Raw genomic sequence first — 18,580 nt, forward strand, 5'->3', positions numbered from 1 at the left:
AGGAGGTCGCCACCGGATGTGTGCAGCCGGATGTGACTCAACTTCAGGTCATGGCCACCGGTTCTTCCATCTTTGTGAATGGTGCCATGCAGAGCGGGGTAGCTGGCTAGCTGGCCGTGGTGTGGAGCACGCACGCTCTGGTGTCGCCGGCCAGACTGCCGTCGCCTGCGTAGCCCTGCTCCACCGCAACACGGTAGTCGTCGCCCGTGACTCTGTGAGGCTACCTGGGTCGACGCCGCAGGTACCCTCGCTTGTTCCAAGGGTGGCTTCCTACGGCACGGCTCCCCGGGAGCCCTCCCAGCCAAGGGGGGTCCAGCGCAGCGCGCGCCGTCCTGGCCGCTGCAGGTTGTGTCCGTGGCGGCGCCGGTTCCGGTGAGATAGGAACGCAAGCAACCTAGATGAGCTGAGAAGGTAAGGGGGTTATCTATAAAATCATGTTTAAGTAGCAGGTGGGATCCCATCTTAGATCTGTGCCCTTCCCTGTGGATCTGATGGCCACGAGGAGAGTTTCCAGATTTTCACTGAAATCTTGTTTTCACCTGATACTTCGCCATTACCTAGAGTGGGATCACCAGCACTGTCGGAAGCTTAGAATCACGAGTCCATATGATTCATCTATGCTTAATGCGGTCTGGGGGGCACTGTGGGACTTAAGGACACCGCAAAGGTGGAAATTCATTGTTGTGGATCACTATATGGGGCGATTCCTTGCTATGGTGTCCTGGCTAATCGGACTTTTTCACTATTCTGACTCTTTCAGCAAACTTTGTCACAAAATAAACTCGGCATGAAAGTATTTCACGATCTGACCCTTTTTAGCAACGCCATAGCCCGCGGCGTTTCTGCCCAACATAGCAACGCCGAGGTAGCTAGCGCTTCTGTCCAACAAAAAAACGCCGAGGTAGCTCGCGTTTTGAACCAGATGAGAAACGCCAAAGGCCTTGGCGTTTCTGACCAAGAAACAAACGCCACAAGTCTTGGCGTTGCGGCCCTGGTTATCGAGTAGTTTCTTACCTTGGCGTTTCTAAGAAGGCCGGAAACGTCGCTAGCCTTGGCGTTTCTGGCCCGGCGTCTCTGGCAGCTGAGGAGGAAGACCCTGACGAGGCAGCGAGTGGGTTGGGTGCTAGCGAAGAAACGCCAAGGCTTTTGGCGTTTCTCATCTGGTCCGAAACGCGAGCTACCTCGGCGTTTCTTTGTTGGATAGAAGCGCTAGCTACCTCGGCGTTGCTATGTTGGGCAGAAACGCCGCGGGCTATGGCGTTTCTAAAAGGGTTAGATCGTGAAATACTTTCATGTCGAGTTCACTTTGTGACAAAGTTTGCTGAAAGGGTCAAAATAGTGATTTCGGCCTAGCTAATCGCCATATCTAGAGTTGGAGCCAATTCCCTATATAATTCATTGATTGTGGAAGTATAAACCATATGTTCTTCTCATGTCCAAGGGTAAAGAAATCTGGTCGCGCCTGAGGATCATAGAAATCATCGACGAGGCTTGCTTTGCGGTGGTCGACGGGATCGGTCCCCTAGAGAGGCTACTGTTAGATAATAACAATGCTCCTTTGTTGGTAGGAGTCCGAAGGTACGACCTGGTGGCTTTCCTGATACACATGGTAAGAACGATGAAAATTTATTCGGGGCGAGTCTTTGCAAGCATCCGTTAGATCTGCTCAAGCAATTTCGGTGTTGGCATTGATTTACTCCAGAGTGAAAAAATCAAAGACGATGCAAGTCATCAGGCATGGTTGGAAGAAGCCACAAGAGGGTTTTGTCAAACTGAACATGGATGCAACATTTGATGTGGACACGGGCTCAGGGAGCACGGGTGCTATTATACATGATGGAGCTCAAATTGCCGGTGGTAGATGGAGCATCCGTACAATTGATACACCGTCAACTGCTGAAGCGTGTGCACTTCGTGATGGTCTGATTATTGTAGGAAACGCCGGATGTAACAAGATTCTAGTCGAATGTGATTGCATGGAAGTGGTGGAAATCATGCAGAATGGCGGAAATTCTCTAGGTGTGGCGGTAGCCATCTATGAGGAATACTTTCCTTTGTCACAATTTACTCGTGTAATCTTTTCGCACTGTCCTAGAGAGGCTAATAGAGCAGCTCATAATGTAGCTCAGTTTAGTGTGAGGAAACATATGTGGCAAGAATCCCTAGATTTTATTCGAGCTTCTGGCAGATGACGTAACTCTTATTCCTGATCAATAAAAACAGCCATGATGGCTTTCCTCAAAAATAAAGTAGGAGAGATGAATAAAATTAGAGATAGAGACTAGATCACCATGAGCGAGAATTCACAATCGTGTCAGCCCTAACATCACTTTCATTGATCACTAAAAAGAACTCACTACTTTTCATTGATGCGAGGACCAAACCTAGACAGTTTTCACCATTGAGGGACAAAATAAATTTCCGGTATGTAGATAGAGTTTAGACACCAAACTTAGACATTCAGTCATTATGGACGAGTCTTGTTGTTGTTTGTTTGTTCATTTCGGAAAAAACAGTCATACTGGAGAGATCAATATTAGACTCACTTTTTCCTTGCTAGCCCTTTTGCACTCCAGAACTAAATTTGTACAGACTAGAACTTCTCTAATTATTTTAGTGAAAATTAGAGACGATTGGCTTCGAACAGGGCATATAACAATTTCAGGAAAAATTAGTGATAACATCAGAAATCGGTAAAAAAACAATGGTGAATACGCTGGATGTGTATCTTTGCATTGATAGAAGGGTAGAAATTTCATAGTTAGGCAACGTACACAAAGAGGCGTCGTCGAGGATGCAAGATGAGCAGGGAGATGGGTGTTCTCAGATGCACAGATCGGTAATTGTCAGTTTGAAAGCGTATTGGATGCAAGATGGCAAGTGGCGAGACTCATATTTTGATCCAAACCAGCAGCAATTATTAACAAAAAATAAAGGTGCAGTACTAATACCATATAGTGCGTACTTGTTTTTTTCGCATGGTCATATATTAGTGCGTACTTACATTGGATACTTGGACGGGAGAGCGAGTCGGCAACCTACCTATAAATACCTAATAAGACCTAATACGTTGGTCGTTGGATACCTGGACTCGAGAGCGAGTAACCGACCCAAAAACCCAAGTTAATCATCCCTTATCTGTCCAACATAGGTTTCACGCAGCCACGCGCTCCCATGATAGAATTGGCGGCGCGGCCATGGCAGCACTCTTGCTCCCGGACGACCTCCTCCTCGAGATCCTCATCCGCGTGAAGGATGCGGCTGCCCTGTTCCGATGTGCCACGACGTGCAAGCAGTGGTGCCATCTCATCGCCGATCTGTCCTTTCTTCGACGCCGCTGGCCACAAGACGCCAACCACTCATCCTCCACCTTCGTCGGCTTCCTCACCATGGGCGACAACGGCTATGCCATTCTAACCGGTGCGGATTGCTGGTCCGACTGTGAGTCATCGCAGCCGGTTGAGCCGCACAACTCGTCTTTCTTCAAAGTCGTAATCGTCGGCTCGGGCTGCCATGATGTCAAGTATAGTGTCTATGTGTTCTCGTCTGACAAAGGAAGCTGGAGTGTCGTGCATACCAATTTCTTGGACATTACTCAAGAATCGGGCCACTACAGGCTGTTTAGCGATGCCATTGTGTGCCGTGGCATGGCACAATGGGTATTTATTTATACCGCAGAACAATATTTTCGTGTCATAAGTCTGAATGCCCGGACGGGCAACATCTCTACCACAAAGCACCGTTTCAAAATTAATTACGACTTCCTCCAGACTAACCCGTGCCTTGCTCTAGCCATGGATGAGAGACTATCACTGGTAAGTACTCAATGGAAAATTCCCCAACTGGGTATCTGGCAACAAAAAGAAAACCAACAAAATATTAAAGCTACATCCGAATGGCTATGCACCCGGACCATCGAGCTAAAACTACTTGAGAAGATGACTCGAGGAAGAGAGCTACGTGTCTTGGGGGAGAAGTGCGGCACACTGCTCATTTGCGACGACGACCGCAAGCTCATTTACACCATCGCCCTCGAAACTGGGACGATTGAGGAGGTGGAGGATTGGCCACGTGGTGTCCACATATCCCCGTCGGATGCCATAGCCATGGAGATTGAGTGGCCTGCAATCTTCGTTTCTCGGCTTACAAGGTAGTAATGCTTACCATTTTGGCATGTATGCATTCATCATTTTTGTTTTCCTTTCACAAAGTATTATTGATAATTTATCGTGTTGTGGTTCAGGGTTACTACTCAGCTTGCTCACTCATCTAATGCAAGTGTATTAATAGTATTTTCTGTTTTGAATAGGGAGTTCAAGTGTGCCCTGCCACCTCCAAATGACGAGACAACACCAACGATTAAAAGGTGGCATCGAAAAAGAAGCAGCAATATGAAGGGTATGGTCCACAGCAGCATACCAAAGAAGGTGAAGCAGCATGGCGCGGCGGCATAAGGAACTGGATTCATTCTTTATTATTACTAGAAGAACGCCCGTGCGTTGCAACGGGGCCACATTAACTTTAAAAGTTCAATATCTATTATGTTAATATTACATTGAATATTCTCATACATATTAAGTGACATCGACGACCTTTTTTACCATCAAATTCTCTCTCTCACACACACACACCCTCTCCCTCCCTCTTCCTCACTCTCTCTCCCCCTCTCCCTCACTCGGGAGGTGGGACGAAAATAAACCCGAAACGGAGACTACCAACTGAGACATTAGGAGTAGAGATCATTTAGTTGATAAGAATAAATAGAAAACGGTGTTAAAAAGGAGAAACAGATTAGAATACATTGAAAAACCAAAAGGACGATGTAAAAGGGGATTCGCCCTGCCCCCCGGGCCTTGCCACCGAATCGGCTCAGCGGTCCAGTCCCCGCGCGGTCGTCTTCTCCTGTTCCCCGAGCCGCGTCGCTACAGAGACGGGCTCCCGCCCGACCACCTCGCTGGCATCGAAGGGGAATGGATAAGGGTGACGCCCTGCCTTCCCTACCCCATGGCCTCACTCCTCCTTGACGCCCCCTCCCAAATCCACTTCTCCTCCTCGCTCGCTCGACCCCGTCGATCTAGAGGAAGTCAGACGCCACGGCCACCATGACTGACTCCGTCCACATGGCCACTGCCCTCCCTGCGGGCTAGGAGCTTGTCGAGGAGCTCCGAATGCCTTCGCTACTTCGTCTGCGCCAACAAGATCAAGTCCAGCACCCCCGCATCGATGTCGCTGCCGTCTTCCTCAACCTTGGGCCACCGCGACATTGCCGTTCGATCCGCGCCGCCCCGAGCTCCCATGTCTTCGCCTAGGGTGCCATTGACACCGGCATGATCTCCTCTTGCCTTTTCCTTGTCTCCCCTCTCGTTTGCTCTCGTTAGGTATTTCACCGTGGCCGAGAACCGCCGTCCGCCATGGCCATTGCAGGGGTAGCCACCGAGCTCCTCGGATTGACCCCGTGGCACATGCCCGCTCCTATGCATGCCCATGCCCGAGCCTGCTGCTCTTCTTCCGCGCCCGCGGGGCCACTCCCTCTCCATGCCCACGCCCGTGCTACGCCACGTCGGTCGCGCCCGTCGCTGTCGTCGCGCTCGCCGCAGCCACCGCACCACTGTGCCCCGCGCGACACACACCCTGGTCGCGCGCCACACTCTCGCTGGCTGCGCTCGCCCCGTCTGCTGCCCCCCTGCCTCGCACCGCCTCCAGTCATGGCCATCTTCTGTCGGCCGCCCCCTCAGCCTCGCCTACTGCGTGTTGCTTCCTGCTGCTATGCGCTGCTCTACCGCTGGTACGCTGCTGCACCGTGCCCTCGACACCGCCGTGGAAAAATGTGGCGGAGGGATTGTTAATGAAGTACGAGAAGGAGGTGGCGGAGAAGTTGTGGAGAGGCAGGAGGTCTGGGGCGGTGTCACCTGGCTGTGGTGGAGGTGTTTATCCGACAAGGAGCCGGAGTGGAAGGAGAGGTCACAATTGGAAAGAATCACAAAAAAATCATAACCAGGAGATCTCAGTTCAAAAAAATGCTAATATCAATGGAAAACATAGAAAATGTTTGTTGTTATCAAGGAAAGGTAAAAATTTAGGAAAGTTAGGATTTTTGAACTGATTTCTATGCAAATGGGGTTTTATTGTTGGATAACGTGATATCAGTACCTGCCCGTTTGTGACGTGTCTGATTAGGAAAGTTTGCAAATGTTAAGAAACTATTTATTGGGAGGAAAGTTGTGACGTGTCTGTTATTTGTTTCCTAAAACAAATTTCACTAATAAGTTAGGAAAGTTAGATTAAAATGTATTATTTGTTTCCTAAAAATCTGTTATTTGTTTCCTAAGACAAATTGAACCAATAAAAGGAATCAAATGATTTGCATAATTTAAGGAAGTTAGATTAAAATGTATTATTTGTTTTCTGAAAATCTGTTATTTGTTTCCTAAGACAAATTGAACCAATAAAAGGAATCAATTGATTTGCATAATTTAAGGAAGTTAGATTAAAATGTATTATTTGTTTTCTGAAAATCTGTTATTTGTTTCTTAAGACAAATTGAACCAATAAAAGGAATCGATTGATTTAGATAACTTAGGAAAGTTAGATTAAAATGTATTATTTGTTTCCTGAAAATCTGTTATTTATTTCCTAAGACAAATTGAACCAATAAAAGAAATCGATTGATTTGCATAATTTAAGGAAGTTAGATTAAAATGTATTATTTGTTTCCTGAAAATCTGTTATTTGTTTCTAAGACAAATTGAACCAATAAAAGGAATCGATTGATTTGCATAAGTTAGGAAAGTTAGATTAAAATGTATTATTTGTTTCCTAAAAATCTGTTATTTGTTTCCTAAGACAAATTGAAGCAATAAAAGGAATCGATTGATTTGCATAATTTAAGGAAGTTAGGTTAAAATGTATTATTTGTTTTCTGAAAATCTGTTATCTTCCCGGCCCAGAACGACGGAGATGCCACATGTAGTATGGCACCAACCCATCGTGTGTGCGCTGACGAGTGACGACAGAGACGACAGAAATCGAGATGGTAGAGGTTGAGGAATTTGTAGGACGTGAGGGTTTAGGGTGGGCATCACAAGAACTCACCCATATCTTGGGAGACGGCAGACCCGAGGTGCAGTCGTGTTCGTGCTTCAGGGGCTGCCACGTGCTGTCCTCGCCGCCATCGCCTGTCGATGCCACTTCAGCGCCACGAGCATGGGATTGAGGGACGAAGGGAAGGAAGCGAGCACTGGTGGAAAAAGGGCCTTTGGTCGCGGTTCGCAACTGCCATTAGTCGCGGTTGCGCAACCGCGACCAAACAGGCGCGACTAAAGGCCCCCCCCCCCCTTTAGTCGCGGTTGCTTAAGAACCGCGACTAAAGGCCCGTCCACGTGGGCGCCAGGCGGCCGTCGGGGCGGAGGACCTTTAGTCGCGGTTCTTCTGGCCAACCGCGACTAAAGGCCGCCGCAGGTTTAGGGTTTTAGCCCCCCCCTAAACCTGTTTTCTGTTTAATTTGTATTGTTTTATTTCTTTTGTGCTTTATTTTAATTTTGAAGGAGTTTCACATATTCTACGGTACTACATACATGCATATGAATGTACAATATCAAACAAATTTGAAATTAGAACCAAAAAGAATTCAAGAGGAATATACAATATATATTCAATATCATCGGATGACTATATACAATTTTGAACAAGTTTCCATACATAATTTAATGCATATAAAGTTCTACGTCCTCGTAATGGTGTTCTCCTTTAGGATGGAGGGCTTCCCTCCTGAACCATCCAGCTAGTTCCTCTTGAAGTGGTCGGAAGCGAGCTTCTGGACTAAGCATCATCCGGAGGTTATTCCTCTGAGCATTGGTATCACTCGGAACCCGCCGCTCAGAGGTGTATCTCCGGATCATCTCACAGACATAGTATGCACATAGATTGGTCCCCGCTGGCTGAATATCCTCACCATTCTTAGCCTTTGACCTTTTGAATTCTAGCTCTTTTTTGAATTCACCGACCTTTGTATCTACGAACCGTCTCCAAACCCTACGAGGCAAAGAAAATTAAATGAACAAGAGAGTTATTAGTTACTTGATATTAGGAAATGAACAAAATAGGCCGATCGATATAGAGCGCAAATGAATGAAAATAATTACTTCTGCAGCATTCTTCTCATGCCGCCCCAAAGCTTTGGATCCTTATTCAGAGAGTCGTGGACGAGACATTCTGAGGTGTCAACTTTAATTACTAGCAGAATCCAGTGGAACCTGCGGACACGATACATGCACAGTACGTCATGCATAACTCATCGATTAGCCGGCCACATACCATGCATGGAGTAAACAAAAGAGAATGTGCTCAAGACAGAAACACTCACCCAAAATGGTAAGGAAATAGAATATCACTTTTGAGTTCCTGCTTTGCAAGAAACTGCCACAGGTCTGCCTCCATGTCGGCGGGGTGATGCTCCAACACATATCCATTAACGATGTGTGGGTCAATGAACCCAACATCATGGATGTTCCTTACTCTGCATTCCTTAATCTTCATTCTGCATGTATAATAGCGGACACAACAATATAGTTAGGACATGTATAATGGGGTAACCTTTAGTCGCGGTTGGCCAGACCAACCGCGACTAAAGGGGTTTTTGGCAGGTTTTTGCGTTCCCGCGCGCAACGACCTTTAGTCGCGGTTGGGCAGGCCAACCGCGACTAAAGGTATTTTTCAAAATACTTTTTCTTTTTCAAAATCAACACAAAACTCAATTACCTCCTCATTTCCATAGCCCTTGGTGATGCTTCCTTCTGGCCTAGCACGGTTACGAACATATTTCTTTAATACTCCCATGAACCTCTCGACGGGGAACATATTGTGTAGAAATACAGGACCGAGAATGAAAATCTCTTCGACTAGGTGAACCAAGAGGTGCGTCATAATATTGAAGAAGGATGGCGGGAACACCAACTCGAAAATGACAAGACATTGGATCACATCGTTCTGTAACCGTGGTAGATCTTCTGGATTGATTACCTTCTGAGAGATTGCATTGAGGAATGCACATAGCTTCACAATGGCTACTCGAACATTTTCCGGCAGGATCCCCCTCAAAGCAATCGGAAGCAATTGCGTCATAATCACGTGGCAGTCGTGAGACTTCAGATTTTGGAACTTTTTCTCCGCCATGTTTATTATTCCCTTTATATTGGACGAGAATCTAGACGGGACCTTCATACTGCTCAGGCATTCAAAAAAGATGACCTTCTCTTCTTTGGTTAGAGCGTAGCTGGCACGACCTTGAAACCATTCCGGATGCCGGTCATCAGGGTCTTTCAAACGTTGCTGGTCCTGCCGTGCTTCCTTTGTATCATTTGTCTTCCCATATACGCCCAAGAAGCTTAGGAGGTTCACGCAAATATTCTTCGTAACGTGCATCACGTCGATTGCAGAGCGGACTTCTAGGACTTTCCAATATTCTAGCTCCCAGAATATAGATTTCTTCTTCCACATGGCTGCGTGCCCGTCAGCTCCCTTAGGAACTGATTGTCCGCCAGGACCCTTTCCAAAGATGACTTTCAAATCCTTGACCATATCAAATACCTCAGCACCAGTGCGTTCCGCAGGCTTTGGCCGGTGATCTGCCTTGCCGTTGTAATGCTTGCCTTTCTTTCTTACTGGATGAATTTTCGGAAGAAATCGACGATGCCCAAGGTACACGTTCTTCTTACAATTTGGCAAATGTACACTTTCAGTCTCATGTAAGCAGTGCGTGCATGCATTGTATCCCTTATTTGACAGTCCCGAAAGGTTACTAAGAGCAGGCCAATTGTTGATGGTTACGAAAAGCAACGCTCATAGGTTAAATTCCTCTTTTTTGTGCTCATCCCACACACGGACACCAGGTCTGCCCCACAGCTGTAAAAGTTCATCAACTAATGGCCTTAGGTACACATCGATGTCGTTGCCGGGTTGCTTCGGACCTTGGATGAGCACTGGCATCATAATGAACTTCCGCTTCATGCACAACCAAGGAGGAAGGTTGTAGATGCATAGAGTCACGGGCCAGGTGCTATGGCTGGAGCTCTGCTCGCCAAAAGGATTCATGCCATCTGTACTTAGACCAAATCTTATGTTCCTTGCGTCAGCTGCAAAATCTTTGAACTCTCTGTCGATCTTTCTCCATTGCGTTCCATCTGCGGTGTGTCTCAACTCCCCGTCCGACTTACGGTCCTCTTTGTGCCATCGCAACAACTTGGCATGCTCTTTGTTCCTGAACAGACGTTTCAACCGTGGTATTATAGGAGCATACCACATCACCTTGGCGGGAACCCTCTTCCTGGGTTTCTCGCCCTCAACATCGTCACCAGGGTCATCGCCTCTGATCTTATAACGCAATGCAGTGCATACCGGGCATTCATTCAAATTCTCGTATTCACCGCGGTAGAGGATGCAGTCGTTGATGCATGCATGTATCTTCAGAACCTCTAAACCTAGAGGGCAGACAACCTTCTTTGCTTCGTACGTACTGGCGGGCAACTCGTTATTCTTTGGAAACATATTCTTCAACATTTTCAGCAAGTTTTCAAATGCCGAGTCAGCTACACCTGCCTGTGCCTTCCATTTCAGCAAATCCAGTGTGCAGCCCAGCTTTTTCAGACCATCATCGCATCCGGGGTACAACGACTTTCTGTGATCCTCTAACATGCGATCCAAATTCTCCCTCTCCTTTTCAGTTTCGCAGCGTCTCCGTGCATCAGCAATGGTCCGACCAAGATCATCAACGGTCTCATCACGTGCCTCTTCTTCACCTTCACCTTCCCCTTCACCTTCCCCTTCACCTTCAGCATCCTCCATGAAAGTATCACCGAAATGAGCAAGATAGCTTTCATCGATGAAATCATCCCCTTCTTCATCTTCTTCCATTATAACCCCTCTTTCTCCATGCTTGGTCCAACAATTATAGCTTGGCATGAAACCGTGCCGAAGCAGGTGCAGGTGAACTTCTCTTGAGGAAGAGTAACCCTTCTGATTCTTACATTCAACACATGGACAGATAACAAAACCCTTCTGCTTGTTCGCATTAGCCACTACGAGGAAATCTTTCAAACCCGTAGTGAACTCGCGGGAGAGTCGGTTATCGTACATTCATTGCCGATTCATCTGCATTATTATAATATAAAATATATAATTAACCATCATGCATTTGTTAAACTAACTAGCTATAAACAATAGAAATTAAACAATGAACAACACACATGCATATTTTATCAATGACACACATGCATGAAAGGTTCAAGTTGCTAACCGCGATCGAGGAGGAAAAAATAAATGAGGAACCTCAAGTGTGGCTCCAACACTTCATATCATGTTTGTTTCACCCTCTTGGGGCATTTCATCAAACACCTTGTGTGCATAAGAGGAACCAAAAGCAAACCTACACCCCCTTGTGAAGCTTGTGAAGAGAAGTGGCACCAAATGGCTAAGTGAGCGTGCTGAACTGGTATATATAGGGGAGGAGCTTTAGTCGCGGTTGGCCTGGCCAACCGCGACTAAAGGCCTTTGGGCACCTTTAGTCGCGGTTGGCCTGGCCAACCGCGACTAAAGCCCATCACGTGCACCAGCTGGCCACCGAGCGCCCTGGGCCCAGGCCTTTGGTCGCGGTTCGTCTGCCGAACCGCGACTAAAGACTTCATTAGTCGCGGTTCCTACAGTTTCGCGACTAATGGGGCTGGACGGAAGCCTCTTTGTCTACCAGTGGAGCTAATGACGTACCTATGTTTGGTATGTAATACCCTCCATTAAGAGTAGATATTTTCTTAAAATCGGTTATTTTTTTTCCTAATTAATGTGATTGAGCAATTTAAGGTAAGGTTAATTAATTTAGATTTGATATTTAGAGATTGATCGTGATTGATTCTTTCACATAAAGACATTACTAAAAATAACTTGCACCAGCATGGAAAGTTATGATCCGTTAAGATTTTTTTCGTTGTGTGAGAGGGTGACGCGAAACTAAACCGGTGGGGTGGGGGAGGGACGAAAAAAAACCAGCGAAATAAAATGGTTGAAAGTGGTGGGACAAAAATAAACCGTACAAGGCTACCAACTGCTCCATTAGGAGTAGAGATAACGACGGGAGTTTGGGCGTGTGCGGGACTCGATCGCGGGGTTTTTCTTGTTTTTTCACGGCTGAGGGGGAGGTGGGAGGAAGTACCAAAGAAGTACCAAAAAAGACCGGATGAGGTGGGACAAAAATAAAACCTGGAACGCGACCTACCAACTGAGACATTAGGAGTAGAGATAACTTGCACCAGCATGGAAAGTTATGATCCGTTAAGATTTTTTTCGTTGTGTGAGAGGGTGACGCGAAACTAAACCGGTGGGGTGGGGGAGGGACGAAAAAAAACCAGCGAAATAAAACGGTTGAAAGTGGTGGGACGAAAATAAACCGTACAAGGCTACCAACTGCTCCATTAGGAGTAGAGATAACGACGGGAGTTTGGGCGTGTGCGGGACTCGATCGCGGGGTTTTTCTTGGTTTTTCACGGCTGAGGGGGAGGTGGGAGGAAGTACCAAAAAAGACCAGATGAGGTGGGACGAAAATAAAACCCGGAGCGCGACCTACCAACTGAGACATTAGGAGTAGAGATACCCTCCATTAAGAGTAGATATTTTCTTAAAATCGGTTATTTTGTTTCCTCATTAATGTGATTGAGCAATTTAAGGTAAGGTTAATTAATTTAGATTTGATATTTAGAGATTGATCGTGATTGATTCTTTCACATAAAGACATTACTAAAAATAACTTGCACCAGCATGGAAAGTTATGATCCGTTAAGATTTTTTTCGTTGTGTGAGAGGGTGACGCGAAACTAAACCGGTGGGGTGGGGGAGGGACGAAAAAAAACCATCGAAATAAAACGGTTGAAAGTGGTGGGATGAAAATAAACCGTACAAGGCTACCAACTGCTCCATTAGGAGTAGAGATAACGACGGGAGTTTGGGCGTGTGCGGGACTCGATCGCGGGGTTTTTCTTGGTTTTTCACGGCTAAAGGGGAGGTGGGAGGAAGTACCAAAGAAGTACCAAAAAAGATCGGATGAGGTGGGACGAAAATAAAACCCGGAACGCGACCTACCAACTGAGACATTAGGAGTAGAGATTCAGAGCTCACTCCTTAAAAGAGGTATTCCCTCCGTCCGCGAGTAGGTTTTATCCTAAATCAAAGTTTTAAAACTTTGATCAACTTTATAGAAAAATGTAACAACATTTATGACACTAAATTAGTACCACTCAATTTCGTTTTGAAATATAGTTTCATAATATATCAGTTTGATGTTATACATGCTATTATTTTTTTATATAAAGTTGGTCAAAAAGCTTTGAGTCTCACGCCACATTTAATGAGATAAAGGGAATAGTGAACATGCATGCATCTTATTCTACATGCATCATGCAAGTCCGATGTGAGAAAGGGTTCTGCACTTATTGCTTCGAGAGTAGAATAAGTGGTGGATATTTCGTTGGGCAGTTTTGTATTCCTAAAACTCATACCATCCAGTCACAATTTACCTTGATTCATGAGATTTCAAATTTGAAACCAAAAGAGATGGCATAGTAAGTACGCCCGCTATAAAAAAATATAAGAGCGTTCACGTCACTAAAGGGGATTAGCTAGCTAGTGTATTGGTAGCTAGCTCGGCGAGGCTGCAGCAGCCACTAAAGGTAGCAGGGATGGGTGGTCACACAAAAGTTTCATTTTTATTTTCAAAATCTTCCTTGTTTAAAAAAAGGGAATCCCTCAACTTTATCGATAGTTTAGAGATGGCCCCCCAACTTTAAAAGGTGAAAACCTAGTCTCTCAATTGTTGAAACCAGATATTTTTCGTCCCTCAAACTGCTTCAAGTGGTTTTGTGCTAACCTGGCATTGTTTTGACCGCTGACTTCACCACGTCATCGTCCACCTCACCTTTGTCTTCTTTCTCTCTCTTCTCTCAGTCACGCTCTTTTCCACTGTTATGGCGCTCCTAGAAGGAGGGCGCGAGAGGGCCGGCCGGGGGCTTTTTGCCCACGGCCGGGCAAGAGGGAAGGGATTTCCTTCTTAATTCTTGCTTCATTAGATTGATACATCTCCTCTTTTTATATAGAGAGGTTTACTTGACTCCCAAGCAAGGCTTACTTGACCCTTAAGCAAGCGACCCTTATCTCTAATTAACCCTAAGATTAATGGCCCATTAGGCCCATTACGTACTCTAACACTACACCCCACCTGGACATGCAGCTTGTCCTCGAGCTGCAGCCTAACCAACTTATAACCATGACTCGCCGCAACACAAACCTAACACCTAAAAACAAGCCCTTTACATCTCGACTTGTTTTATTATTCTCAACCTGAAATGGACTGAGACGCTTTATTTTGGACCCCTTAACAAAAAGTGGACATCATCCGCACGTCGGACGTGCACGTGTACAACCACCTAGATCCCACGACACCACCTGGACAAAAATAATGCATGTGTATGACCACCTGGAAGTGGTCGCAAGAGTGACCAGCAGAGGCGCCCTCGTGGCGGCCGGTGGCGGAATGCAGTGGTGCTACGCGGTGCGCTGCTGTCGGTGACACCATGCCTTCTCCCTGCTGGACGGCTGTTGGTTTGCACCACACAGGGAAGAGTGGAGGGCTTGCGGTGGATAATGACGAGGAGGGGTGCGCCCCCCAACCGCCGATGTTGCAGACTTTGAGGTCGCTGCCCGCGGGGAAAACAGCATACCCGCCGCCCGTGGGGGAAACCGCATGCCCAAGATCCCCGACGCAGCGGATGAGATCGAGGTCCTTTGCGCAGCGAATGGCAACTTGGAGGAGCGGCAGCTGCAGACCACGCATCTCCCGCACACGCCGACGCGCTAGGAGGCCGCGCGCAGCAGCCTGCAGCCTCACCACCGCCGACACGTGGCGGGTAGTGATCCAAGACGAAAACGGCGACGGTGACGGCAGGCACTGGACTTGGTGAAGCGGGACTCCCACCGGTGCGGTCGATGCGGGACCGGAGCTGACCGGCGGTGGCTGCTGCAGCTGCAGCGTCTGCTGCGGCGGAGCGCCGGGCGCGGCGGAGGCCGCCAGAAGTGGCGGCTGCCACTGCAGCCAGGGCTGGGCGGTGGTGGTGATGGATGGCAGCTGCAGTGGCCCGGCGAGTGCGACTAAGGCCGCCTGGTGCTGCAGCTGCCACGGCAGCCACAACGGCGCGAGGGCGGCGATGGGTGCTGGAGGCGCGGCGGAAGCCGGCGCCGGCCACTGCGGCCACTGTGGGGCGACAATGGGCGCTGGAGGCGCGGCGGAAGCCGGCGCCGGCCACTGCGGCCACTGTGGGGCAGCGGCGGTAGCTGCAGCTGGGGCTGCAGCGTCCCAGCACGGAGGCCCCTGGATGCGGCGAGTACCACGCAGGGCCGGCGGCGGCCCGTAGGGGCTGGCCAGGTACAGCCGGATCCCCTAGACGGCTGTGACGAGGTCGTTGAAGACCCCGGTGATCTCCTCCGGGGTGTAGGCGGCGGCCGGTGGTGCGGTGGAGGGCGCCGACATCTGGGCGGTGGCCGCGCCGGAGGATGCGACCAACGGCGAGGACGGGGAGGGCAGTGTCGTGGTGTAGATGGCCAGCGGCGCGGTGGTGACGGTCGGCAGCGGAAGCGATGGGGTGGGCGGCAGCGAAGACATGATCGGAACTGAGCTGCCTGATACCAAATTGTTATGGCGCTCCTAGAAGGAGGACGCGAGAGGGCCGGCCGGAGGCCTTTTGCCCACGGCCGGGCAAGAGGGAAGGAATTTCCTTCTTAATTCTTGATTAATTAGATTGATACATCTCCTCTCTTTATATAGAGAGGTTTACTTGACTCCCAAGCAAGGCTTACTTGACTGTTAAGCAAGCGACCCTTATCTCTAATTAACCCTAAGACTAATGGACCCATTAGGCCCATTACGTACTGATGCCAAATTGTTATGGCGCTCCTAGAAGGAGGGCGCGAGAGGGCCGGCCAGGGGCCTTTTGCCCACGGCCGGGTAAGAGGGAAGGGATTTCTTTCTTAATTCTTGCTTCATTAGGTTGATACATCTCCTCTCTTTATATAGAGAGGTTTATTTAACTCCCAAGCAAAGCTTACTTGACCCTTAAGCAAGCGACCCTTATCTTTAATTAACTCTAAGACTAATGGGTCCATTAGGCCTATTACGTATTCTAACATCCACCATCTGAGCTCGTGCAGCCGGCCAAGATAAAAATCTGATGGCACGTAGTTGCCATGGGCTCGTGGCCTCAAGGCGCTCCACACAGGAGCAGTGGCCACTACTGCTCGCACACTCCATTGACGACATGTTCAGCTGCGCAGAGGATAAAGTAGTCCACGGTGGCCACACCCTCGGACGCTAGCATTTGTGCATCCACATCATGCACAATCCATGGCATGCACATCCCGAAGGGCACCATCGCGCATGACACTCCCGGCTGCAGCGTGTGCGGCATCAGTAGGCTAAGCATGACTGGACGGCTCGCTCGACCCATCGCCACTGCCGGCGGCACGGCAAGGCAAGAGCGGGAGCCTAGCATCCGGGTCGGAACAAGCAAGGGAGCGAGCTAGGGAGCTTCTGTAAATAACAACCGTGAAGAACCAATAGACCAACAAGAATCATAGCCAGCCTACGTGTGCATGCGTGTGTTGTGTTTCCAGCCGGTTGGCTTCAACGAACGTGCGCGAGAGTTCCGCGTTTTTTGAGCGGTGGCAAATCAATTAGCTTGGCTAGCTTCACACAGCAGGATCGATCAAGTTACTTGCTGCTTTGAATGCGTATGGCTGTCAATCAGAACTACTTATCATTGTGCAAAATCGTCAAGAGCGAAGGAAGAGGCAGAGCAGCACGGAGGTGAGGTGGATGATGATGTGGCAAGGTCAGCGGTCACAACCATGCCACGTCAGCCCAAAACCACCTGAGGCGGTTTGAGGGACTAAAAGTATCCGGTCAAAAAGTTTATCTGGTCTGCAGGTAATGAATCAACCTTGATTGTATTTAAGCTTAGAAATCAAGTCTGGAGGTAAAGTATCCACATCGATTGTATTTATGCTAAGAAAATCAAGCATGCACGTTATCCAGAATTGAGGGACAGTGATAAAACTTTTCGATGTAGTAAGATAAGTTTAGCGTGGCAGATATACTAGGCATATATTTAGCTGACACCAATGGCTATGTGACAATTCCATGCCATGCCAAGAAGCAGTTCATAAGACTTGTATATATTCCACAAATAAATAACACCAGATGCCCTAAAATAACAATACTAGACAATCTGAACCATGGTTCCCCACTTCATAAAGGTCATATGTTCATGGCATCGCTTATAGACTCTTCAATGTGCTAGACTAATACCCGGAGGGAGAATCCACATGCCATCTTCAGGATCACCCCTTGTAAAGTATCCAACACACCTAAATGTTTCCATGTTATCGCCATCAAAATCATCTTTTCTATAATACCTCCTGTCATCCTCTATATAGTAGTAGTTCTTCTTGTCGCTATGATTTGAGATCCTTAGAAATACAACACCACTGGGGTCTCGATAACTTAGTTTTGAGCAAGATTGAGTGAAGAAATAGATGAAGTTCCTCTCTACGCTGCCACCCCCATCCGCTGGCACGCATACCGCCTTGGAGAATGGCCGTCCCAAGAACAAGGCGTGGTCACCCAAGGTTGTAAGCTCCGTCCACTTTTTGTTGCAACGTGTCATCTGCCCGTCAGCATGGATGTCAACAAGCTCGAACACCTTGAAGAAAGGCTCGAGGTCCATAGACCACCGAGTCCTCAATGCCATCGCAAGCTTGCCATTAGATCAAATATATAACTCTTATAATCACTGTGTTTAGTGTAGTCACCTAGGATGGAATGGTTGGTCGCTAGCTGGCGACGTGCCCTAACCGTGGGCACACCATCCACGTTCATACCAATATCAAACTTGACGAGGTTCCCCTCTGGAGCATAGGCCATAGAGATCGCCGTCGTAGAAAGTGATGTCGGTGAGGTCTTGACTGGGATATAAATGTATCATGTACCTGCCATTGTGACAAGCAACTTTGCAGAGCACCACGCTGCAGTTGTATGCAAGACCCTGGTTTTATGTCATGGCGGCGAGGATGCAATCAAGAGAGGTGGGCGCCTGGGAGAATACAACTTTGGTGACATGATTTCCGTGGAGGAATCTGCTCAGCTGCTCGGCCAGCATCACCTCGGCGTCAGAGAAGAGGTTCAGGATCCTGGCAGAGATCCTCCAACGATCCAGACAGAAGACCCAGCCACCGGCATAACCGCCAAGGATCGTCCAACCCACGATCTTCCCCTGGAGCTGCACGACAGTGCCATCCTCGGGGCAGTACGCGGGATTGGTACATAATCATGAGGATGTTTAGTTATTTCGATACTTGTTACATAATCGTGTGTGTGCTGCGTGAGGATGTTTAGTTATTTCGATACTTGTTATTGGTACATAATCGTGTGTGTGCTGCGTGTGTCGGATTTCTCCAGATCGGCTTTGGAAGAGGGCTACCTCACCATCATGTA

General features: G+C 48.0%; 1 protein-coding gene across 1 annotated transcript; it reads left to right on the plus strand.

The window, feature by feature from the left end:
• Positions 1-3,128: 3,128 nt before the first annotated feature.
• LOC123066980 (uncharacterized) lies at positions 3,129-4,504 on the plus strand. The gene is made up of 2 exons (XM_044489950.1): positions 3,129-4,150; positions 4,310-4,504. The coding sequence occupies exons 1-2, from the start codon at positions 3,198-3,200 to the stop codon at positions 4,452-4,454; spliced, it is 1,098 nt and encodes a 365-aa protein (XP_044345885.1). The 5' UTR covers positions 3,129-3,197; the 3' UTR covers positions 4,455-4,504.
• The last annotated feature ends 14,076 nt before the right edge of the window (positions 4,505-18,580 follow it).

This window comes from Triticum aestivum, chromosome 3B (assembly GCF_018294505.1).
Source record: "Triticum aestivum cultivar Chinese Spring chromosome 3B, IWGSC CS RefSeq v2.1, whole genome shotgun sequence".
NCBI lineage: Eukaryota > Viridiplantae > Streptophyta > Magnoliopsida > Poales > Poaceae > Triticum > Triticum aestivum.